The sequence below is a fragment of the Talpa europaea genome (assembly GCF_964194135.1).
Source record: "Talpa europaea genome assembly, chromosome: 10".
NCBI classification, from domain to species: domain Eukaryota; kingdom Metazoa; phylum Chordata; class Mammalia; order Eulipotyphla; family Talpidae; genus Talpa; species Talpa europaea.
In genome coordinates this window covers 77247965-77274854 of record NC_140077.1, presented here as the reverse complement: position 1 = coordinate 77274854, position 26890 = coordinate 77247965, and the positions used below count along the sequence as shown (strand labels likewise).

At 40.6% G+C, this 26890-nt stretch overlaps 1 protein-coding gene across 2 annotated transcripts in view; it reads left to right on the top strand.

The window, feature by feature from the left end:
• The window catches only part of NR5A2 (nuclear receptor subfamily 5 group A member 2), a gene marked incomplete at both ends in the record, with an annotated part of 121751 nt that extends 98158 nt beyond the window's left edge, over window positions 1-23593 (top strand). For both annotated transcript variants that reach the window (XM_084244782.1, XM_084244781.1), the window contains one exon: window positions 23346-23593. In XM_084244782.1, the coding sequence (XP_084100908.1) occupies window positions 23346-23593 (248 nt within the window). The remainder of the gene's footprint in view (window positions 1-23345) is intronic.
• Between the last annotated feature and the right edge of the window lie 3297 nt (window positions 23594-26890).

The following is a 26890-nucleotide window of genomic DNA, read 5'->3' as shown; positions in this document are numbered from 1 at the left end:
CGATTCTTAGTTAATAATCATGTTAGTAAAAAATACTTTAGGGCCTCCCTGGTGGCGCAAGGGGTTAAGCACAGCACTATGAAGCAATCCCCAGCCTCTGAAGCACGAGTTCAATCCCCGGCCAGCCAGGGAGCAATCCACATGATGCAGAAGACCACTCCTGTCTCACCTGCTGCTCCCCTCAGCAGTGTATTTCAGTCAATCTGCCTGTTCTGTTCCCCACTCTGTCTCTGGTGAATCCTCTCACCCTCCCCCCACCGTCCCCTCACCTCTGGCCTATACCCCAGCTCTGGTATGCATAAATAAATAAATCTTTTTTAAAAAGTATTTTAAAAATGGGAAGAGAACATAGTAATATAGAGTAAAAACGGAGAGAAAGAAGCCCTAATAACCAGAGGAAGAAGGCCTGAATCAAAAAGAAGATACAGGGCCTCCCTGGTGGTGCAAGGGGTTAAGACGCAACCTATGAAGCTATCCACAGTCACTGCAGCACGAGTTCGATCCCCAGCCAGGGAGCTACCCACATGGCACAGAAGACCTCTCCTGTCTCCCCCGCTGCTCCCCTCAGCAGTGTATTTCAGTAGATCTGTCTGTTCTGTTCCCCACTCTGTCTCTGGTGAATACTCTCACACACACCCCCACACACTTCTGGCCTATACCCCAGCTCTTGCATATATAAATAAATAAATCTTAAAAAAAATAAGATACAGTAGCTGTAAATTTGAACAAGAAAAAACACACCCTTTTAAATAAAAGCATCCCTGCTAAACTTAAAATTTCTTAAAATTATCATTTCTGCATAAGAGATTTTCATATTCCTTTTATCTATATAATTAGCTCAATAAAAAAATCTATAAAAATAAAGATTGCTCTCTGGGCATATGGAAAAGTGAAGAGGGGTATCCTGTGGGCATTCTCTATCCTAAAGGTGAAGATGATTTCTCCATCCTTCTTGTATCCCCTCTGGGCCCAATTCTTGGTACATAGTCAGCTTGCAAACCAAATCCTAGTTTGCACATCTTGGTGCTATATATCCAGATTATCATGTGAAAGAGTGACTGTGACTGTTGCCGTGAGAAGAAGCAGTGATTACTGGTATTTGGCCATGGGTGTGTCCCACTCTAGCTGGCCCTAGGGACTCTTGATTTTGCCTGGGAGTCTTCAGCACTGGCCCCAGTGTGGCTTCTGCTTTTGGAGTGGCCAAGAACCACTTTTTTTTGATTGTGACACATCAAGTCACTTTGTCAGCCCCTGAAGCACAGTGTCTCCTAGCAACCCACAGCTGTGTTTTCATGTCCACATATACCCTTCCACTCACCAAACCATTACATGCAATGGAGGTGGGAGGTTAGGGAGGAGGGACCTTCCTACTGGGTAGAGACCCATGGGCAGAGGCCCCTAATGGCTGTCACATGTAGAACCCATTGCAAGGTAGTGTTGCAAACTCTGAAAAACACATGTGCCAACAGTGTGTGGGTCGCAGTGGCACAGCATACCTGTCCTGAACAACTCCTCAACAGGGAACCCAGCCTGACTATACTTAGCACTGCACTAACCATACATTCCTGCCTGTGATGACTTAATCTGCGTTTCCATCCAAGGGACTCCTCTTGCTCATTAACAGCCTACACAGATGTTGCCTCTGATGATACCTGGATGACGCCCTATGGCATTTTCATATTTACCTCCATGTAGTATAACTGCCATTCTCTCTTTGTACTAGGATTTGCAAACTGGTCTGAAGTCTGTAAGCACAAAACTTGGTACACAGTAAGTGTTCAGGTCCCATGGACTGGATGCATGGTGGAATGGATGCATCAATGGATGAAACATCCATTCATCAGAAGCCATGTCATGCAATTTGAAGTACTACTTTCTCTCATGCTTTCTTTTTTGCTACCCCCATTCATTCAATCCCCAGAATAACACATAAAAGGAAGGGAACCAAAATCCCATGGAAAACTAAGAACTTAACCCAAAGCATGTCATCCTTGATCAATATTTAGTGAAGGAAATATGAAATCATGTTTTTGATGCAAGGAGTTAACAGGTAAACCAGTTTACACATCACTCGCTTGTTTTTATAGCATCAATCTGGTGTAAAGACAAAAACAATCTTGGTCACTAGTAAGTATCATTTATATTTAATGCCTGTGTGTTTATAGCAGTAAAACTCTGGATGACTATCAACACCACTTAAAAATATGGCTCCTTCTTAAATAATTAATACATTTGATGGGGGTGAGCTTCAAGCAACTCTCAGATCTCTCATAATTAATGGGCTAATTACCAGATTCTTGTAAACTGGCTTAAAACACTGGAAGTGTGGCATAGGTGTAATTGTGTGTATAAATGGCAATTTTCACTGAAAATGGCAAAGGGGTGGAGACAGCAAGAGAGTAAGATATGATATCACACCAATTCTGAGGTCTTATTGATTTAAGATCTTCTAAGGCTCTGTAAAGGCAGAATGCAAGCATTCCTGCTGCCCCAAACATTTTTCCAGCACATCTCTAATTACATAATAGTATGAACCATAAGTGCAGGACTCTGCATAACATTTTAGAAACTGCTAGAATCAAATCCTTCCAGCCTGGTTAACTTTTCTGAGCCAGTAAAAAAAAAAAAAAACATTCTAGCAGTGCTCAGGTCCCACAAGAGTTCTGTTTTTCACTCCAGGCTCTTCCAGTTAAGAATTGATGGTAGCTTGCCACTTCCCAGCCCCCCCTCTTTGTTTGCTGTTCTCAGGAATGACCTAACTCTGAGCTTGCTTAGAGACTGGCATTTCAACTCCAAAAAGAGGAGGGAGAAAGGAAAACCATCCTAGCTGAGATGTCTCCCAGTCATTCCCCTAGAGGAAAAAAAAAAGAGTTCTCTAGAAGATGAAACATTGTCTTGTGTCCTTTAGCATCGTTCTGGGCAGTCAGTTTGTTAGGACATATTGGGTGATTATAGGACAGTCTTTTTAAGGAAAGCCATGGGTTTCAAGTTAGCAGGAACCATCTATCAATTCCTGAGATTATGCTATGATTTACTGTCAGAGCATCATGTATTCTCTGATTTTCTGCCTCCCATGAAACATTGTGCTTTCCTTTTCTATTGATGTATCAACTATAATAGTTACAAGCAGCTACAGAAAAATCAATAGCAAGCTTTCATTACTGTGTACATCAAGTAAAGAGCCCCAAGCTGCAAGAGCTCACCTTGTTAGTTGCTTACCAATGGAAGGTGCGCCACACATGCCTGGTTTTTTCCAGACTAAACAAAAATTGTGGAATTCAAAAAATCAATTATAAGGAGTTTAAAGAATACTGCTGTATTCAAAACGGGAGAACCAGGAACACGAGAGCCACTCAAAGGGCACGATGGGAGCAGAATCACTTTTCAAAACAAAAGCAGTGTCACCAAGATGGACATGAAGTTGCGATTGTGAAGGTGCTATTCCCATGACTTCTGTTTTCAACTCTCTTCCTAAGTGCAGGTCTGGACAGTGCAAGTGCCAGGGTAATATTTACTGGATTGACTCTATAAGCAGAAAGTTGTCGCTAGCTAAACTGAAGGGCACCATAGTCTCCTACAGTGTCCCTAGCCCCTTGTAGCCTACAGTCCTCCTCAGTAGCCAGCCAAGCAATGGAATTTTGAAAACCATTTGAATGTCAAGACACATTGCCAATGTCTTAGTCAGGTGCAGGAGGCCTAGACCTACAGATGTACAAAGTATAATTCTCTTTCAAAGCACATGTTGAACAAAGAAAAAGACTGGATTTCAAGCAGCAAATATCCTTTTTTGCCTTTGGGAGCACATTAGCTACCAATTAACACATGTAAATCAAGAAGGCTGGGAGGGGGGAATGTGGATACCAATAGTCTTGGGGCCGGTCAAGGCCTCAGAATTTCTCTAGCATTTCAGCTAGAGTCAGTTTGGACCACATAAAGAGATTTGCAAAGCAGATCTTAACAAGTGCTGAATCTGAACCATGTGAAATCATAAATCCTAGTGAATCCTCAATTTCAAAACATGAGCAGTGAAATGTATAAATATTTTAGGGAATATAAATATGTTTATATATATAAATTTTCTGATAGTAATGATCTGTATACAAGTTTTTTTTTAATATTTAACTATTTGATTCCACTCCAAAATACAGTTAAAAAATTAACTTTGGAGATAATATATTTAGCAAGAAGGTGGTAGAAACTAGTGCCTTGATAATTTTTATGTTCATGTCAGAATCTTAAGAACTACAAAAATATTTTTTAAAATTTCACAGGAACAAAAAGCAAACAACAGACAAACAAAAACCTTGAGGCAGCAAATCAATCCCCTCAAACCACCATTTAAAAACAGATGAATCTTAACAAGTGGTTTCATTTCATTGGCTTTGTTTGGGGAACATGGGAGGAAGAAATATTTCAATGGTGAACTCTTCAGATATTCCATTTTCTTTCATATTTGCCCAACTTATATTTTTTTCCTCCATGTTTCTATGCAATCAGAAATTACATGAGAATTTTAAATTCCCCTTTGACATTCTGGCAGCGCAATAAACTGTCATTTCAGCTAGGGCACTATGTGCCAAAACATTGGCTCAGCAAGGAATGTGAAAAGATTAGTCAGCCTGTGCTGCTTACAGCAGAGGGCCCGAGACACTCACAACAGGCTCCCTCTCCTGTAGCATGACCTGGGAGAAGATCTCCTTTCTCTGGCTCATCAAGTAGCAGTGACATCCAAGATTAGGCTTTTTATTTGCCAATATTCCTTACAAAATCCCTTTCACATTTCAATCCCTTTACATTTTTCACAATGTAAAAAAATGATATTAAGTCAATATGACTTCCATTTATTTCTTTTGATACTTTCTTTGATACTTTCTTGCTTGGTGTTTCACATATTATTTATATGCAGCATTTCTTGTTTTGTAACCTACTTAAGGCGTGGTTGTCCTAACCATAACTGGAGGTCCCAGCAGAATGCAGTATCACTGGATGGTTTTCAGCCAGGCATGATTACAGAATCTCTGTGAACTCAGCTCATACATCTATGTAGCACTTATGCTCTCTTTAATAATTCTGTCATCTGGCAACAAAAGTACATTCTTTCCATAGACTTTTTCTCTCCCACAATTAAAAAGAAATCCTTCTGTGACATACTGAGCTCTAATCCCAAGCGCTGGTATCTCCCCTAGCTGCCTGGGAGAATGCTCGCTGCGTGACAGCCACAGTGTCCGACTGCAGGCTGCCTCAGCGCACACCACGGAAGAGGGTGCAAGCTGGCAGGAAAAACTGGAGCAGGATATTCTGCATTGTAGGGGGCTTTCCAGCCCTGCCATTCTAAGCCCTGAAGGGTCAAATTAATGGGGAAATCCAGAATGACAGCAAATTTGCCATCAACTCATCTGGCTTCCTGCCAGAGAGGTTACTGGTCAGACATCTGCACATGGAGTAGGTGTTGAATAGGTTTTAAAAATATGTAGAGTGAAAGAATACCTTTTATGGTGAAATTAAGAATGCCCGGAGAATGAGGTAATACTGTATGAGCAGATAAACAGAGAATGAGAGCAATAGCTAGAGAGAGGTAGGTTAGGAGTAGAAAATGAAATATGTACACTAAAGCAAAGAAACTGTGATTATATTCATTTCATTCCTTAATCACATGTTTCAATTTTCTTCCTCATTAAGAAAAAATAAGGGAAGTTCATATGTCAAAAGTATTCTAGAATTGCTTTAGCGTATATATTATTCTATAATCCTGCTGAATTAAGTTAGTGCGTTATTTCTGCAATTTTACAAAATTTAATTTTAACTATTTGTAAGTCTCACAAGTACACGTCTCACTTTCACCACATTATTTCCAGAAGTATTTTTGCGCCCATGGGAGTTCCCCATCTGTTCTTCCTTCAGCTTCTGAAGTGTGTCCCCTTCAAACTTGCCTCTGGAGTCCCCAGCTGTGCTCGTGTAAGCGTGATTAAGAGAGCTTGCATGGGAGGGCTCCACCGCCGGCCACAGGTAGGGGTTTCCTGTGCTAGACCTCCACCCACTGGTGCTGTGCTGACAGCTGACATGTGGGGAAAAGCCAGGTCTGCACTAAGGCACAGGCCACGCACCCTCGCTAAACTGCCCAGTCCAGCAAAAAGCCCTGTGGTGAGAGAGGGGACCTGCCGGCCTTGCCCTGGTCAGCGCGGAGCCTCATGACCATCAGCAGCCGCTGTAGCCATGGGATCCCCCTCCTCTGGTCCTCCTACCACTGCCCTCCAGTTGGAAGTGAATATGCTGATCGTTAAAAGCAATATGGGGATTTCAACAAAACATTTAGGGAAGGTCTTGCAAAGCCAAGTGTAGGAGCGTGAGGATGTGCGTGCTCCCGTAAGTGTTTTGTTCCTAGGCTGATAATCCAGCTTAGGTGGCCTCTGGTATCATCACACATCCTACTAGTCAGAAACGCTTTTAGAAGCTTCTAAAGATGTTTCATTTTACTGATCGCTCATTGCGACTGCATGTAGACTGGACTTTAGGAGTAGTCGTGTTGACAGTTCTGGGACCAGGAGTCAACAAGACTTCCGGAGGGTGGGAGAAAAAGTAACTTGGAAACTTTCTCTCTCACCTCCAGTCCCACCAAAAATTTAATCTCTCAAATAACAAAATGCAGAATATGGTTAAACACAAGAGGGAAAAACACTAGATTCCAATGGACCTGGATCCTAACCCAGCTCACAATTCTATCATCAACCAGTGCAGAAATGGTAATAATACTAACAATAATAATATCATCGTCATTAACCCCACCGGGTTGTTTTAAACACGAAATGAGAATAGAAACACAGATTCTTAAAAATGTTCATTGTTGATATAAATTGTAATAGGCAGTTAGTGATAAATGTAAAAGCTCCATTGTTTACAGAATGAAAATCTGAGACATTCCTTTCCATCATGAGGTGGCTTTAGTCAAAAAAGAAATGTTCTTGATTAGATGTCACTTGGAGGAGGAACCTGTTTACTTTGAAATAGTGTTTAGAGGGGCCTCCCTAGTGATGCAAGGGTTAAAGACAGTGCTGTCAAGCTACTGCCAGCCACTACAGCACAGGTTTGCTCCCCAGCCGGCCAGGGAGCAACTCACGTGGCTCAGCAGACCTCTCCTATCTAGCCCGCTTCTCCCCTCAGCAGTGTATTTCAGTACATCTGTCTGTTCAGCTCCCCGCTCTGTCTCTGGTGAATCCTCTCACCTCCTGCACCTCTGGCTTACACCCCAGTTATTGTGTGCATATATAAATAAACCTTAACAAAATGAAATAGTGTTAGAAAAGATCAACAGTTGCCCTGTTCACCTCAGTCAAGCATCTAAAGAATCCCTTTTTTAAGATGTGTTTAACACTTTGAAGAATTGTTTATGTTGGAACTTGGGAAGTGGAAGCCCTTTGTTTTTTCACAACAAAAGAGGAACCACATCACAGTTTGCTCTTGGAAGAACCTTACATGGAAGCAAACATTCTACAGTCAGTAATGGCTTTGGTCCCTGCCAGACCCACTCCCAGTTGCTGTTGTAATCTAATCTCGCCTATTAAGGTATCCCTGATTTTCTCTGCTGATGGAGATGTAAAGACAACATTGCATTCACAGATACTTCAAAATCAAATCTAAAACAGGTATTAAATCCTCTACTTTACAAGGTGGAGCTATTTAGCATTGATAATAATAGTATTAATAATGCTAGTAACTTAGCATGATTAAATACCAGCTGCAAGTTGGAGAACAATGGGTGTCCAGGGCTGACCTTGAAACTTGATGTGGGTATATTTGCTGAGCTACTCTGATGTGCTTGTGAAGGGTATTCTGTGTCTTGTCTTATGTCCTGGAGACTTAACTTTGGAAATTCTCACAAAACAAGGTAAATTTTAGGAAGCCCCTCTTAGGGGTCAGGGGGTAACACTCTGAGCCAATGGAGTACCCATGGACCTGTGTCCTCCCTCGGGAAGCACAGCAGAGAGATCAGAACAGTAACATTTCCTGGTATCTTCAGGAGCTGCTGTTTGATATAAGCTGGTGACTTCAGGCTCAGGAAGAGCCATAGTGGAGTTTTCCTTTAGAAGAGCACTGGGTGGACCAGAGGGTGGAGATATTTCACATTCAACAAAGTCATCATTGCAGGAAGATGAAATAATTCATGGCACTTTGCGTGCCAGGTATTGTCCTGCCTCGTGGCAATTACTGTTAAAACATATATTAAAAGATGAGGTATCTGAAACTTAGAGCAGTTGCCCAACTCCAAGGTCACTTGGTCAGTGCTGTGTTCACAGATTTAAAGCCATCCTTTTTCATTTTTCCCAGCTGTGTAAATGAAAGGATCGATAATTCCCGTAAATCATCAAGAGTTCACCATAATAAAACTACAAGGGCATAAACATTTTCTGACACTTAATATCTGGACGTGCAAAGGCACGCTGACCACTCACTCGTGCTTAGTTGCCTGCTTATTCAGAGTGGAGAACTGAGCATGCCATTTTACAAAGCAAATATGATCAGATATAAGCCATTTTAATGCCACTGCTCTCACTGTCTTAGCAAAAGCCTCGGTTAGAGTAAAAAAAGGATAACTTTGCAAAATGTTTCAAGCTCTTATAAGTTCTTAGGCTAATAGCTTGTTATTTTCTCTGCCACATGGTTAAACAAATTGGTAATATGGATTTTCTGTCTTTCACATACAAGCACATATCCCTGAGCAATTGGATGAATTATTAATTTCCGGTATACCCCCCCAATTGACAAATATTTGGTTTTAATGATCTTGTTAGGTAATCAGTTTCCCTTCCTCCTTAGTTCTTCACCCAAAAGACCCTTCTCTTCTCTTTACAGGCCAAATGATTGGGAATAAGTAGTGGCCAGCTGAATGATTTCCCCCCTCATTTCAACCTCTGCTCCTTAGTGAACAGAATTTTAACAAGCTAAGGGCAATGATATAATAATAAGTAACAAGTATATCTAGATTTTCAAGAGTGGTTTTATTTTTACTCTATAAACTAAAAAACCCTTGGCTATTTAGAAGAGACTTATATAAATAGCATTTCTTTTATGGGTATAAATTCACAAGAGCTTTACTGGCTGTGAATATTGCATTTTAGTACCTTGGAAACAACCAAAAATTGCAACAAGCTGCATTAATTCAGCACTATTGTAAGTGGCAACAAAAAACTGAATTTGCATATAAAGAAATGAACTTTTAGGGATTTCAACTCAGTGCTTTCTCTAAAGTAATGTAGCTAACTCAATTGGGGTACAATTAAAAGGGGGTTGGAGGCATCGGGTACAGTATTAAAATACCTGGCTTTCTTCCCAAGGCTATAATTAATTCATTGTCTCCTTTCTCAGAAAGGATGAAAACAGACCTGCCAGGAGTATTGGGAGATGTGAAATAAAATAGATGAAAGGGCTTTGATCAAAGTTTAAGAACTAGACAAATATTTTATTCTCAAAAATTATTTTATAATACACAGTAAGCCTTTTAAAGGGTCTTCAACATTTAAAAATTGGATTTTAAATTTGGTGATACATTAACAGTGCTTTTAATTCCCTGAATTTCTGATTGTGGTTTTAGGTTGAATTTATTTCTCATGGGTTAGACATTCAGAGTATGAAACAGAAGGGCATTCTTTAAACTTCCTATCAAAAGCTAAATTCAAAGACAAGTGTCTGTATTAGCCTAGAGTTCAAGTTGCTGAGTTTTCATTAGTGAACTAGCAATAAACACTAGAGAATACTGTTCTTCATGTTCTATATTTCTTGCTGCTTAAAAGGCAAAATGTCCTACCCTGTTACACATCTTTGTATTGACTTGACCATAAGGTGTTTGATTCTTTTAAAATGGTCAATACTTATTTTGTCAAATGACAGTTATATTTTATTCCTATCTTGGTTTCAAATTGCTGTTGAAACAAACAAGGCAAGCAATGAGACCCAGGGCAGCAGTAGTTCTTTAGTTTGACTTCACCCACATCTGGCCAATCCCATCCAGCTCATTCTATAGTGTCCCCCTGGGGCCACATCACCTCAGAGAAAGGGGGTGGGAACACATCAAACAGTGAAGCCCACATGTCTGTCTTTCTGGCTCCAGAGACCCAACCCTACCATTTCACAGCATGGCCTTGGTGCTAGACGACTAAATTCAACAAAACATTTTGTGAGGTTTCCTACACAATCAACCGTGGGCATTGAGCTCCAAGTAATACAAGTTATATAAAATAAACTGATTATGTTATAGAGATCGTTGCCTCGATTCAACAATTTCATTTTGAACAGAAATTTTTTAAAAGTGCTCTCCTTAGTTTGATGTAAATTTCTTTCCCCCTTGGGAGTCTTCTTTCTCCCTTCTCTCCCTGTCGCCTGTCTGCACTCGAGCTGGTATCCCTTGCTGCCATCTAAGACCTAAAGGATAGAAAACAACAGGCTATAGCCAGCCTTCTTTAGGGAGCAAAAGTAAACAGGAAGTTGCTCCTGGCAATGGAGCCATGCTGTGGACAAATACAAGTAGTTTAAAAGAAAAGGATTTCTTTCAAATGCTGAATTATGAAGGAGTATTGATTGTATGGGTAGAAATATTTAGAGGACTACATCTTTTGTCTTCTAGACTAATGCTGTAATGTGAAATGTTTCAAGTCAACCATTTATTTTGAATATGGCATCTTGTCTACTAAATGTACATTTATATTCTCAAATGGTACCTCTTTTCCCTCTTAGAAATAATCTTAGAAAGTCTAGAAGAAGCTTGCAGTGCACAAACAAAGCTGAGTAAGTCAAGCCGAATTGGGCTCCTAGCCACACTCACACAAAATAATATTTTAATTGGCTGAGCTAATATTTGATCCGAGTTCATAAAAGCTTGAAATCAAATAATTAAATGCAAATACAGTCTTCATCCCAAAGACGATAAGAATGCCTTTAAGCTAATATTTTTAACAAGAACTGTTCGAGGTGCTCTCTTGTAAATTTTATCATACCTGAGGCAGTTTTCCTCATTCGATTAGCTGAAAAGCTGAATTTATCCTGAGGCAAACCAGACATCTAGTATAGGCTAAATTCAACAACTGGAGCTTAAATTTGGCTTAATATATCCCCACTTGGATCTGCCTATTTAATTCTCTTTCATATGATAACGTTGGTTTATTCATAGTCTTGACTTGCCACCTGAACAAACTGGACCTCATATCTTATTTGAAAAGAATAAGAAAACTTTGCAAAAACCACAAAAGTTCCTGAATGGAAATCTGATGCAAACTTACGATTCAAGCACTGATTCAGGATATGACTATGAGAAAGGAGTCCTCTGCGGGAGGACTGCTTTTCATGAATGTGCGCATTTCCTGTTCTGAGGGGACAGGGGTTCTCTATATTGGGGTGAGGAGCAGGACTCTCAAGGATGGCTGGAGCAGATGCATTCAGAGTCTCACGTGCCCTTGAAATGCTACCTGTTTCATCCAAAGTTGCATGCATCTGCACTTAGTAGGGCATCTACTTGACACAGTTTTTTTGTGCAGTTTAGAGGGAAATTAGGAAATGGCTGCAGCCTGTGCCCCATTAAATTCTGTTTCCTGGCTCAGCTGATTCCCAGCCAGCAACCTTATTTTTGATTTTCATTCTCCATGCATTTTTATGTGGTTTTCACCACCATCTGATACGTAGAGGTTGACATAACATCTGATCTGTTTCAATTCACAATCTTAAAGCCCCTTTAGTATAACCTTCCTTCCTCATTTTATTCTATGAATTCTAGAAACAAATTACAAATGTATAGCCAGAAGGACCATGAGAATGTTCCATGTCAGCTGATGTGTTCCTCATAGTCACACAGGCCCCCAATCAGTTTTGCTCAGGTATGTGGGTCACCACTTCATCACATCAGGGCAGACAGTGTTTTTGCTTCTCCTAGTTGTTGGACTCAATTTCTTCCATTATTGAATCAAGTTATGCTTTTTCTAGAGCTAAATGAAAGAAAATGTGTTCTACTGTTATATTTGTAATCAGTCATAAATGCAACATGATGAGGAACTTTTAAAGTCTTCAAAGTCTTATAGCTGAGACTAGCACATATTCTTTGGACATTTATTTGCATGTGTTTTATATTCATGAGCGCCTAATTCATACTGGCAACTTTAATAGTACATATATCATGTGTCTCTCGTGTGTGTTGCTACTCCTGTGCCGTGTGGGAAATGAGAAACATACGACAGGGTCTCTGCCTTCCAAAGAATGTAATCTAGGAAGGGGCAAGGCCTAGATTGGAGGATCAAGAAAAGTTTGCAGGGGAGATACAATTAGAAATACTCAGAAGAGGTCCTCCCTGGTGGCGCAGGGGTTAAAGACAGCATTATCAAGCTATTGCCAGCAACTGCAGCACGAGTTCTATCCCCAGCTGGCCAGGGAGCTAACCCACATGGCGCAGCAGATCTCTGTCTTGCCTACTTCTCCCCTCAGCAGTGCACTTCAACAGAATGCTCCCCATTCTCTCTGATGAATCCTCTCACCACCCCGCACCTCTGGCCTGTACCCCTGTTGTTGTATGCATAAATAAATCTTTAAAAAAAAAATACTCAGAAGTTCTTCCAGACACAAGCACATGGCAGATGTATAAATTAATGTGAAAATAGATTCTTTCAGCAAGTGTAAAATGGGCACCCATTTTGTCCAGGCACAGCCCTAGGGAAGGGCAACCACGGGCCAGGTGGCTAGATCCCCCTGTTCTAATTGACAGTCCGTTAACCATCCCCATTGCTTTGTGTGATGGGCAACTGGAATGTGTATGAAGTTGTTATGGAGTAGAATGAGGGGCACCCCATGACCCCCAAACCTGCCGCTCTGAATAGGTTCTGTCATCGGCCACATAAGAACAAACATACATTAATGCTTTAGGCCTTCAATAGAAAAGATCGAATCAACAAAAATGAGCTTAGGTGGCTTCCTGGAGGCAGTGACATCCATGCTGACCTCTGCAGGATGTCGGTCCAATAGTCAGTACAGGAAAAGCAGGAGGAGCATGATGAGAAAACTGGAAAAGTCAAGCTTGGTCTTAGACATTCTGAGATTGTCCACCAGCAGTGGGTGAAGATATCCCGCAAGCAGTTGTATCTCCAGGGCCCATGAAGTCATATTCTGCAACTTGAGTCTAGACTATCGAGTGACCTGGTAAAGGTCATTAAAATGCCCTCCACATAGAAAAGGACAAAGGAGTCAAGAAAAAAAGTCCAATTACCTGGCCAGAACGCCCTTTGATTCTGCATCCCAAGAAAGCACAATACATAATGGGGTTTGTGCTTCTTTGCTTACTGCTTTGAAATAATTCGATGCGGAACAAAAATAAAGTCTGTGGTGAATTTGATATGGAAGGATAGCAGCATGTCAAAGGCAAAAAAGAAGAAAAAATTTTTAGTTGGGGCAAAGCAGTATTCAATCGAACAGTTTATCCATCACTCCTCACTTATGGATGCTACCCCCAGTGCTGGGCACTGGCTGGTGCCAGGGCTACAGACATAAAGTAGACCAAGTCCCTGCCTTCGCAGCTTTTCTCCTTGTAAGGGTTACAGCAATTTTAAAAATTAGACAAATAAGTCTAAATACGACATAGGTCATCACACAGGCAACAATAAGGATGTACAGTGTTGGGAGCTACAAGGGAAGAGGAAACACACATTTTTTGGTAGTGGTGACCCCCGGGCATCAGGAATTCATTCACAGGCAGAACAAAGAGGTGGGCTGGGGTATGTTGGTGATGTGCTGGTTCTTCAACTGAGTGGTGGGATCCCTGGTATTCATTATATTAGGCCTTAAAAGCTTGCTATGCATTACATTGAAAATTTTTTTAATTTTTTGCAGTGAAATACATATAAAAATCTATTATCTTGAGCATTTTTTTTAGATTTATTTACTTATACATACAAGGGCTGGGGTGTAGGCCAGAGGTGCAGGGGGTGAGAGGATTCACCAGAGACAGAGTGGGGAGCAGAATAGATAGATTGACTGAAATACACTGCTGAGGGGAGCAGCAGGCAAGATAGGAGAGTTCTGCTGCCCTATGTGGGTCACCTCCCTGGCCAGGGATTGAACTCCTGCTGCAGTGGCTGCTGATAGTTTCATAATACTGAGACTTAACCCCTTGCGCCACCAGAGAGGCTCTATCTTGAGCATTTTTAAATGTACAATTTAGAGTATTGAGTACCTTTATGTTGTTGTTCAGCCCAATTTTCACCACAACTTTTTGTCTTACAAAACTGAGACAGTATGCCTAATAGACAATAGGCCCATTTCCCTCTTCCCACAGCCCCTGGCAACCGCCATTCAATTTTCTGTCCCTATGAATTTGTCTTTTTGTAACTGACTTATTTTCCTTAGATGTCCTCGAGATTCATCGTATTGTAGCACATGCCAGAATTTCCCTCCTCCGGATGCTAGGAACTATTTCATTGCATGTATAAGCCACATTTTGATTTTTATTCATCCATCAGTGGGCACTAAGATTGTTTTTACCTTTTGGTGATTGTGAATAATACTGCCATGGACATGGCTTACAAATATCTCTTTAAAGAAAAATAAGACAGTGATTTGAGAGTAAGGTAGACCTTTTCGAGAAAGGGTGATAGCAATGCCTGTATGAGTAAGTGATACGTAAGCAGAAATGAAGTGAGGAATTGAGTCTGCATCCAGAATGAGGGAATTGCAAGTGAAGTTCTTAAGGCAGAAACAAGCATAGTGTCTTGAAGAAAGGCAAGACCAACGTGTCTAGAGGAGTAAGTGAGGAAAGTGATGTGGTCTCAGGGCTACACTATAAGAAGTTTCAGTTTTATTAAGAGGAACATGTAAGTTAATGAAATACTGTTTAGTACAAAGTATTCAATGCCCTTTGTATTCAATTCTGTATTCTGTTTTTTAATGTCCTTATAGGAGCTAGCTTTAAAAGGGGAACTTCCCTAAGCATTGTTTCTGTATGCAAAAGCTACATTGTTCCTTGTAAAGGATAATTACTTTATAATTTTTAATTTATTTTTATATTTTTTTAAAGATTTATTTATTCATGCATACAAGAACAGTCCAGATGCGTGGGAGGGTGAGAGGATTCACCAGAGACAGAGTGGGGAACAGAACAGGCAGACTGACTGAAATACACTGCTGAGGGGAGCAGTGGGCAAGACAGGAGAGGTCTGCCGCACCATGTGGGTTGCTCCCTGGCCGGCTGGGAACCGAACCCGCACTGCAGAAGCTGCAGACAGCTTCACAGCGCTGCGCTCAACCACCTGCGCCACCAGGGGAGGCCCCTATAATTTATTTTTAACTAAGGTAATGTTGGGGTACCCCTATCAGGTATTAAGCCATAGTGTACCCACCACCAACTCACCCGTATCTCACCATACACCACTGTGCTTCCTTTCCACTTTGTTCCTACCCCTGCGCCATCCCTTGTCCCCCCTTAGTGCTCCAGTTCTGTGGTCGGCTATGAAGGATTAGTTTTTCAGCCTGTCTTTATCTGACTATTAATTTAGTTACGTTATGTTCCACATCTTGGTGACACCATCCAGTATTTATCCATCTCCTTCTGACTTATTTCACTTAGCAGTGAGGGATAGTTACTTTAAAGTAATGAATATATTGTCTCAGATAATAGCTACACAAAATAAGGTTAAAAATAATTTGAAATAGGGCCTCCCTTGGTGGCACAGCGGTTGAGCGCTGGGCTGCAAGGCTGCCCACAGCCTCTGCAGCACCAGTTTGTTCCCCCGCCATCGGCGAGGGTCCCACAAAAAAAAAAAATAATAATAAGGGCCTCCCGGTGGCGCAGTGGTTGAGCGCTGGGTTGCAAAGCTGCCCGCAGCCTCTGCAGCACCGGTTCGATCCCCGGCTGCTCCCCGGCCACCGGAGGAGGGTCCCATATGGCGCGCAGACCTCTCCTGCCGCCCACTGCTCCCCTCAGCAGTGTACTTCGGTCCTTCTGCCTTCTCTGCTCCCCACTCTGGCTCTGGTGAATTTTCTCATCCTCCCGCGCTTCTGACTGTACAAAGTGCTCGTATAAATAAATAAATAAATCTTTTAAAATAAATAAATAAAAATAATTTGAAATATAGGAAAAAAACCATCATGGAGAATTGAAGCCCGACCAGGCTTCATGTAACCGTCAACAACACACGACATATGACAGTGGTCCCTTTGCACAGCCTGGATGTGTTGTAGGCTGGAGGGACTCTGTAATTACACTCTATGGTGTTCACTCAATGCTAAAACTGCCTGACGCATTTCTCTGAACATATCCCTGGTAAGTGCCGCGTGGCCGTGATGTCCAGACAGTCAGGCAAAGAAGCAGGTGATGGACTAATGGGGTGAATGCAGAGCAGTGCATTCACCTATTTGTTGGCAACATGAATCTAGTGCCTCCTTTCAAAACTGACTGACAGTACTCAGTCGTGGATTATGTGGGTGATTATGGCGATCAACTCTAACTCTTGCCATCCACAGGCAAGGAAACTTGAGGCTGCAGATAGTGACATGTCCATGATCTCACAGTTTAGAGTCAGAGCTAAGACTTGAAATCAGGATATTTTATTAGTGAGAAAGATTATTTCTCACTGGGCAAGAGCTCTGCTGTCTGCTAGGGTTACATATATTTTTTTAAAGATTTATTTATTTATTTATGCAAGCACTGGGTACAGTCAGAAGTACGGGAGGGTAAGAGACTTCACCAGAGCCAGAGCAGGGAACAGAACAGGCAGACTGACGAAATACACTGCTGAGGGGAGCAGCGGGTGGCAGGAAAGGTCTATGTACCATGTGGGACCCTCGCCCAGAGGCCGGGGATCGAACCAGCACTGCAGAGGCTGCGGGCAGCTTCACAACCCAGCGCTCAACCGCTGCACCACCAGGAAGGCCCTGGGGTTACATATTTGAACCCTAAATTGACAAAAGGCAGGGACCACTGCAGATGGCATTCACTGTGCAATATTCCTGCCAGGGTCTGGAGCCTCCAGAATCCCACTACTATCCCTTCTCTTCTCTTTTTACACATGCTCACGGACTCCTGGGGTTCCATATCACCCATCCACTGATGAGTCCCCAGATTTAGACCACTAGCCCAGATTTCTCTGCTGAGGTCTAGACCCTGATTTCCAGCCATTTTCCACCTGCTACTCAAACTTGACCTGGCTGTACCTAACCTTGTTAAAAAGTGCCCCTCAAATCTGCTCTTTATTTCTTGCCATAGTGACAGGTACCTAGAAGTCCTCTCAGACCTTTGCTCTCTCCTGCTCTTGACTAGTCCAGGACAAGCAAGCCCTGTCAAGTCAACTATCTTGCTGTCTTTCAAGTCCATCCCCACCCTGTTGCCTGCTACCTACCTCATCCATATTCCTGCAATGGCCTCCTGACTGGTCTCCCTTCACGAGTCTGCACCCTCCTCAACCTCCCTCACATGCCAATGCCTTCTTCACATATCCCTTGAGGTGCCCTTTCTAAACCAGTAAGCTGGCCATTTCTTTTCTTAAAATCTTGCAGCGCTTCTGTTTTTCTTTCAAAGCAAAACCCAAACTCTATCAGACATGCACTGCCCCTCAGTCTTAAAATACCTCCTTCCCGTTCTCCTTCTCCACAAAAGTGAAGCTGCTTACAGTGTTCTAAGGACCTCCCTGTTCTGTCTCCAAGGCTTTGGAGACAGAACATTGTCTGTCAGGACGCCTTTTCTTCTCTGAGTTACTTAGCTCATTCTGACACATCTTTCAAAACTGCTCAGATACCCCATTAACCCTTCTGTCCCCTGGGCTAGGTTCCTATCCTCTGTGTGCCCAAAGCACCCACTCCTCATCTCCTTCACGTTAAATAAGCGACTTGACACCGAGACTGTCTTTTTTCCCCTGTATGTTCAATCCCTCGAATGAATGGCAGACTAAGCCAATGTACTCATGTTGTGTGCATGAAGCTCTGAAATGATAAATAATGCATGTTAGCATGCTTCGTAAATTACAAAGCACCAAGCAGTTGTAACAGATAATACATATGCTAGATGTCCATGTTTTCACACATAGCTTTTGCCATAGAGTTACATTCTTGTGTTACTCTTTTATATACAAAGCACTGAATTGTGTGTTCTAGTTGTTAAAAATAGCTTGTGGGTTAATAAACACAAACACTTGGGCGCGCGCACACACATTTTTGTCAAGGACTTACATGGGATGAGTTAAAACTATTGAGTTTCATGTTTTGCTGGAAACAGAATGACTCTAATCTTAGACATTAGCACTAAAAATGCACCATCCTCCCAACTTCATCCCCTAACCAGCCCTCACTCTTGATAAAGTGAACTTTGTTCATAAGACAAGATCTAGCAAAAATTGTCACAAAATTATACAAATTATTTAACTATAGCTCTTTAACCTACTTTACAAAATTAGTTCCTTATAGAAAATGTATTCCCTTTCTCCTTTTCTAACTTATCAAAAGAAAAGTTCTTCTAAGGACAAATTGTGTGCCCAATTGAGGTGTTCCTCCAAAAGCCTCAAGGAAAAGACATTCCTTAGGCACAATAGGTGCCTCTTTTTCCTTCTTTTATATCTTTTAAAGGACAAGATGTGGGGCCTCCCTGGTGACACAAAAGGTTAAGTCTCTACACTATGAAGCTATTGGCAGCCACTGCATGAGTTCAATCCCTGGCAAGGGAGGTGACCCACATGGTGCAGCAGACCTCTCCTGTCTCACCTGCTGCTCCCCTCAGCAGTGTATTTCAGTAGATCTGCCTGTTCTGCCCCCCATTCTATCTCTGGTGAATCCTCTCACCGCCCACCACCCCCCTCTGCACCTCTGGCCTGCATCCCAGCTCTTGTATGCATAAATAAATAAATTGAAAAAAAAATGGACAAGATGTGATTGCTCCCATCTGTGGAAAATTAACAAAGGAAATCACCTTCTCAGTGCTGGACAGTGCCCTCCATCTGGCCCCTTGTCTCCTTGCTTAGCAAAGAACCCGACTCTGAAAAGAGCATGCTGAACACAGAGGTCTGCCACGTGCAGGTTCCAGGGAGGCAGAAATCAGCATCTTCCTCTTCAGAGAGCCAGTGTCTGTGTCCACCTGAAAAGCCAGAGCTATAATATATTCAAGGAGACCTAAGGGTTTACTTTCCAATAAGGATGGGAGAGTCGGAGCACCCCGCTGTGAGCTTATCATAATGCTGCTTCATATAAAAAGTTGTAATTAGTCCCTGAGTGAATAACGTAGAATAGATGATAAGAGATTGATACTTCAGGAGAAGCACAAAATGCTTTGACGAGTCATTAGTGTGTAAGGGCTTTGGAGGAAGGGTTGGAGGTGCCTCTGTGTACATGGAGTTTCCAAGTCAGAATTTGTAATGATGGAAATTATTACCTTGTACTTCTAAAATGCATTAAAGTGAAGTTTACATCATTTCAAAGGAGTCAAATGCAGAAGATTTTGAGATCCGACATGAAACACTGCAGAAGAATGGGTGGGAATTTTGGTCTCTTTCTAAATTCAAATGTGATGCGAAGTTAATAATGTGGGAACCTAAGCGCAAATCTCGAAAATATATTTCTGAGGATTCCAGAGCAGGTGGTAATTTGTTCAGATTTTGTTTTCTCATGTAGTTTATTAGCAATTCATTTGTGAATTTCTGGTGCTCCCAGCTCCACCCAGAGATAAGTCAGGACCTGCAGGTGTGGCAGCTCCCTTTCCTCACATGATGCTATTGATTTGAAGAAGGGATGTCCCAGGGACAGTGATTAAGATTTTAAATGTATTTCATGTTTAGCGCTTCATGAATTAGCCTAAAAACTAATGCTGCAAGTATTGTGGACTCTTCCTAAATTTCTGGACTCTTCCCAAAGAGTAAATACAAGTGAGTCACAGAAAAGAAACAATTCCAAGTCTTCATAAAGGTGGTGGTGTCTGTCTCTAAGTACTTTTCTTTTCCATAGCTTTTAAGTCCTCGATAGGGTGGAGAAACCCAGGTCTGCCTGTCAGACCAGAGATACAAGAGACTCAGGAGCCCAGGGTCTGATTCCAAATCTGGAAGAGAACATGTGCATGTTTTTCCTAAAAGCAAAACTGAACAGTGAAAATCTTCACTGGCGAAACATGTAAATCAAGACTTGATTATTCAGATCACAAAAAGAGCCACGGAGTCTTTGAATAGAATATACAATCACATTTAACATACTTTATTTCAGAGAGATGTCTACTGTATAAATCATTTTTTTCTTTTTTTTCCTTCCAGTTTTATTGAGGGATAATTGCACGCATCACTGTGTAAGTTTAAACATTCAGCATGATGGTTTCATTTACATATACTGTGAAATGATGAACTAAATCAAATTTTTGAAAGTCAGTTTCTGACTAGGAAAATAAAAGAAATTGGCTTAGACGATACTTCACAGTTTTATGTAGTAGATCATTTCACACTTGCATTAATCTTGGACAAATAGGTCAATAATACAAAGCAAGTGTTAACTAGAAGAGTTTCTGAGGATGCTTTGCCTGTGCCTCGGCCTTGCCCCAAGGGGCTGACAGTCTACATGGGGGACAGGACAGTTAATAAGGCAGCACAGGGACAGGGGCAGGCAGCTGAAGAGAGCCAGTCAGCAGAGCGATGATCCAGGAACTATTTGGTGAATAAATGAGAGTAATTCAATCAAAATCTTTTTCTTTTCCTTTTTAACCTTATAGCTTAAATATCAGGATCACTGGCGATAAATTACTTATAAATTGCCTGTATAGACTTAGAAACAAAATAGACATTCAGCTAGTAAGCATCTTTGGGGCAATTTTAACAATATTACTTGTATTGTGTTTAATGATAAATTCATAGAAATGGCTTAATGGGATAATAAATTCAGTCAAGTGAATTCAACTCTGTTGATCTTTAGAGAAAAAATATACTTATAGCCCCCAAAATGGGAAACCTGTATATTTTCCTGACCAAAAGAAAATTGCATGTATTTTTAACTTTGGGTAGAAAGATACCAGTTTTGGACCAGTACTCATAGAAATTATCTAATAAATGCTGATCTGAAGACTGTAAGTGATCACTGAGTAATGGAAAGTAAATAAACCAGAACTTGTGGCCTAGCCTTTGTTTCATATTGTTGGTAGTTGGGTTTTCTTTTTTTAACAGAGTGGCATAACTCATCACAGAATGTTGGACCAAATTCTCAAAAAATCCATCTATCAGATAAAGAAAGTTTCAAAAACAACTTTCCAAAAAGACTATTCTTCGTTTATCTTACATTTATACTGTGCTAGGACTTACATCCTCTCTGTTAAGCTCTGTGATGATTGTTAGCTTTTCTTGCTTGTGAGAATATCTTTCACTGTAGCATGAACTACTCCATTTCAAATTTTTCTATAATTCAATTTAAATCACAATAACACTGGAAGTTGCCTGTTTTCGTTTTCAATTCCCTCATCCTATCCAAGCTGTGTGGAGGGTAAAAAGAAGCTGCACTGAAGAATTTGTCCAAATTCAGATGAGCTGTATATTTTAACCACAATTGCTTTGTGCTATGATGCTTTATGAAGGGCCCGTATCCATAGTCAGAATGTGAGCCTGACTATGTGTGACATTCAGCACAGGGAAGAGCTGACAGGGATGTAGCCGTCTCCTGGATCCAGGGCGAAGGTATTTCCAGTTGTTTACTTTTTGTGATTTTTGACTCCAATGTCAATTTGGATCCAGCACTATGTTTACAAACATTTTTAAATAATCTAAAATATATCTTAAATAAGATAGATGGAAAACAGTTTATTAACCATGAGTGTCGCGTGTATAAAATGTCAGGTAGGCAATAACTTAGCTGCCAGTTTAAATGCTATGAGAAGAGGCAAGGCCACAAAGAAGTGTAACATTTGTATATTTGTCCAACTCATTAATGTCACCAAATATCGCAGTTTGAAATAGATGTGTTATCTGGCATTCATGCTGTGTCTACTTCACTACTGACTCTTACTCCTTTTCTTTTGGAGCTCGAGATTTGGGGGGAAATCACATTTAATGCAAAGTTATGGCTCAAAATGTAAACACTGAAATCATCCTGGGACACAAGATATGTACAGACCTTAATGTAAAAAAGCATTTTGAGATCTCCAAATGGACATGCATATACGTGCAGGCTAAAGTTAACGATGTGTGGTGCCAAAAATATTGGACATGAGTCTCTATGACAACCATTAATGGAGTCTATTACTTTTACCCTTTTAGTTATAGTATTATGTGGTTTTTTTCAGAATTATTCTTATTTATTTTTGACTGAATATAAAATAAAGCTGGGGATAGAAGGGGTGGCTGCATCTGTTTACTCTTTTAGTCTGGATGTATGTAAATACACACACATATCTGTATATTTGTTTCCAGAGGCTTCTATATACACATTGTTAAAAGTTGTACAGTTAACATAAATAAACTCCAGAAGAGAAATTCCAGCATAACAAATTTTCCCTTGCTCATTGTCTGTGTGTGTATTTGTATGTCAGTCTATCTTATTTTGACTCTGTATTTCTCGCTTTCAATATTTATAAGCACCCTAGGACAGATGCCTTAAAACAACTGGATGAAAAATCAGGAGTTGGGCAGAGCGAATTGACTTGTCCCTCTCCTCGATGAGTCACCCAGATCCAGAAAGAGAAAACGAAAAAGTGTCAGACATTAGAAACCACATTCAGGTTAAAGGGCACTGACCATCCTGGTTTGTATTCTGCCGAAAGGACAAGGCTTTCATTTGATAAAGATCATTAGTCACCGAGATATATATTTTAGAGTTCCCAGTAGCGAATATTCCGTTGGCAGTCACTGGAGTGTACCAGATGGTTCATTAGCATAGGCTAGACAAGTCAAAGGCTTTCAGAATCATTTAAAAAATGTCAAACAGAAACAAGAACCCTGTCACTTTTTATTAGAATTAACTACATCAGACCCTGGACACAGATTTCACCTTGGGTCAGAAAAATTAATACAGAATTATATGAATTGTGTAATATACTGGGTTAAGATAGGTCTTTCTCTAGGGACTCATTTGCTGACAATATATTATGATCCCTCTACTTTAGGCATCCTCAAACCTTTCCTTTTTATGATATGAAAAGAGTTGACCTTGCTCAAAATCCATTGGTGTCTAATTGATTTGAGGTATATGCAGAATTTCAACAAGACATCCTTCTAAAGCTCTTTTGTGATCATTTTCCCAGGAAGCTTGGTGAGTGGGGCTTACTGAATATTCAGCAGCATAAAGTATGCTTTATATCAGGAGGAAAATACATCCATTAATTGAACACACTGCCGTGGTAAACAGGAATTGAAATATCATGCCTTTTTTTTTTAATCCAGATGTCAAAAACCTGGAGAATCTACAGCTGGTAGAAGGTGTCCAGGAACAAGTGAATGCTGCCCTGTTGGACTATACAATGTGCAACTACCCGCAGCAAACAGAGAAATTTGGGCAGCTCCTTCTTCGGCTACCCGAAATCCGGGCCATCAGCATGCAGGCTGAAGAATACCTCTACTACAAGCACCTGAACGGGGATGTACCCTATAATAACCTCCTCATTGAAATGTTGCATGCAAAAAGAGCTTAAGTCACAACCCCTAGGAGCTCTGCTTTCAAAACAAAAAGAGATTGGTGGGGGAGGGAAAGAAGAAGGAGAAAGGGAAACAAAAATACTCTGAACTGCTCCCAGCGACACTAATTAAAAACTTGGTTTAAAGATATTGAATTTAAAAAGGCATAATAATCAAATACTTAATAGCAAATAAATGATGTATCAGGGTATTTGTATTGCAAACTGTGAATCAAAGGCTTCACATCCCCAAAGGATTCCTTATAAAAGACATTGTCATGGAATGGATTGAACTCACAGATGGATACCGACACCATGTCAGAATGAAAAATGGACAGAACAATTCCTGTATGTGTAAAACTGATCTCCGCTGTGAAGAAATTTAGGGACTGATTTGTGTTGTTAATTAAGCTTACACAGCAGGAGGATTGAGCTTACAGAATTCCTCCACGGTAAAACTGAACTGAAACAATTCTCCAGATCCATCAGCTGCACCTATGATAGTCCTTCCCTCTTCCTTGCAAGGACCCAGCACCTTCTGCCCTGTGATCATGGAATCTGTACTAAGGACTTGTGCTTAGCCACACCCATTAGTAGCTCCACAAATCATGAAAAGTCTAATTTTGAATGTCTGTGTCTTAGACCTGCAAACAGCTAATAAGAACAGTCTACGAATATGTTAGCTTGCCATTTAAAATTTGTTCTGGTTTGTTTTGTCATGTGTTCATAATGTTTTTTAAAAAGCAGGCAGTATCCCTCTTCTGATCTTATATAAGCATTAATTACTATTAACGGAAATGACTACAAACTTAAAGCAAGTGCTCCATAGCTAAAGCAAGTTAGACCTTATTTCCTCTGTTACTGAAATGTGGCTTTGGCATTGTTGGATCTCATAACAATTTCTGGCCGAGTGGTTTGTTAGGTAGGATACATCCATCTTTTTAACCATCAAAGGTTGTTGTTCATTTAAATATAAAACATTAAGCATAGTTTGCTGGGATGTCATATAGTCACAGTGCTAAGTAGTTTAAAACAAAACTGAAGCATGTTAAGCTCTGCAAAAAGAAGAAGGATGAGCTGATAGGCTGATAGGTAAAGGTTTGCTCTTGTTGAGACTGAACATCCCATGAACACAGAAGGACAATGATGGCTTTTACATATGGCCTGGAAAGACATTAGAAAAATTCAAATCTTCTCCAAAAGGGAAAGGAAGAGAGTGATACTGACTTTTCTAAGCCATAGACCAAAGTCTGCTGTAGAACAAACATTGGAGGACAAATAATTGCAAAACAAACTCTCCAAACGACAATATCAGTATTACTGACACGCAATGCCACAGGTATGGAAGTCTTGCCTTATTTCACAATTCTAAAAGGTAGCTGTGCAGATGTGGAACAACATTTGTTTAAAATAAAGTATTAAATCTTTCAAGTCAAATAAAATATAGTGTTTACATTCTTTAGGTCCTGTGGGGGGAGGGGGGAGCTGTAATATTACAAAATAGCTAAGCAGTAATTTCCTTAATGTTATTTTTCTGATTGGTAATTATTTTTAACAGTACTTAATTATTGTATGTCGTGAGACACTAAAATCAAGACCAGGAATCTCATTTAGACTCATTTTTTTTTTTTTTTGAGATTATTGGCGGCACAATCACTTGTAGAAACTGTAAAAAATAAAAGTATCTCGGAGATAGTCCCTTAATTTTTTTTCATAAATGTTTCTAGCTTTTGAATAGTTTATTTATATTGTACATCATAGTTTCAACTGTAGACAATTATGATGCTAATTTATTGTTCCTTGGGTTCACCTTTGTATAAGATATAGCCAAGACTGAAGAAACCAAATATATGTGTTTACTGTAGCATGTCTTCAAGCTAGTGAGCATAGTTCAGGAACATAGAAGGGTCTTCATGAATTAAAATCATTCACTTGATTAAATGTCTGTAAATCCTCATCATTCTCACTGTAGTTTATTTAATATCTGTTGTAAATTATGTGACTCGTAGCTTTCCTCCGTTTTCAAGTAGGTTTAACAAGGGTGGAATCTTAACTGGTTTTCCTTTCTAAGCATTGTAAGTTGTATACCAAAGATATTAGTTATTACTTCGGTGTGTACAAAGAGGATTATTTTAATATTTTTAATTTTTAATAATCACCGCTAATACTTGTCCACTTGAAGGGTACACATTAGCTGGGCATTGACAGCTCCCAACGCCAAGTCTCACCAGTGTTGTCTTCCCAACTCAAAGGACAATGAGAAACAGCGGGTTGGAGTCCAGAGCTGCTGTGTTAACAGAATGGCTAGTCACTGCTCTCCCCACTCAAGGCCACGTTGGCTAGAAGATACGTGGAGAGGAACGGTACTGTCAGCAGTGAGATGGGTCCATCAGGTGTGTGGCACACAGGTGGAGGCAACAGAGCAATTACGGGGCTAGTTATATGGAGGGCCTTTAAAATGGCAAAAATCCCAAATACACTGATTCTGAAAGTCCATGTTTTCTTAGTTTAAATGCACAGTAGCTCCCACTGAATAGTAAACCTATAAAAGATCAACTATTGGTTCTATTGCTGACCTAATGATTTACACCGTGTGAACAGTTAGGATGACGGGCAACACAGAGTGACACCCACATTGCTGGTGACATCAAGGACAGAAGCTGATAAACAGGAACACGCCACAGATAGTGTCTGTGGCCCATCCAAAGCTGGCAAATAAAATTGCCCTAGTGTTAATTGTTAACCCGTTTGTAACCAGACTTTTCCTTAGCAACTGCCTTATCAACAACAGGATTTATTAGTAAAAGCAGACTCAAATAAAAGGTTTTTGGCTTAGCCTGGTTAATTATAGTTGGTCTGTGTTTGTAAACATACGCGTTGTAACGCCTGGATATTTGTATGGCAGGTCTTCAGCAGCCACCTTGGGTCTGACCCGTGCGATGTTTAGAGTGTGAAGTCGGTTACTTGTTGACGTTTTCTTACTGTATCAGTGAAATGCATATTGTCATGTCAGTTCTTGCCAGGAATTTCTCAACAAAATGGAATTTTTTTCAGTATTTCAATAAATATTGATATGCCCAGCCTGATAATTTTTAAAGATCTTTATGGTGTCCTCATTCTATCGGATACTAAAGCTTTTAAGGAATTAAGATATGCGACTAGGAAAGGAGTCAAAAGAATTCCACAGGAGTAGATGCTTTCCCCTCTGTAGGTATTACCTGCAGTGGTTTATTTTCCTTAGTTGGATACTTGAAGTATTAAACTCAGCCTGTGCATCTAGATCTATCTACACATGAAGAAAAAAGGTCATTTATT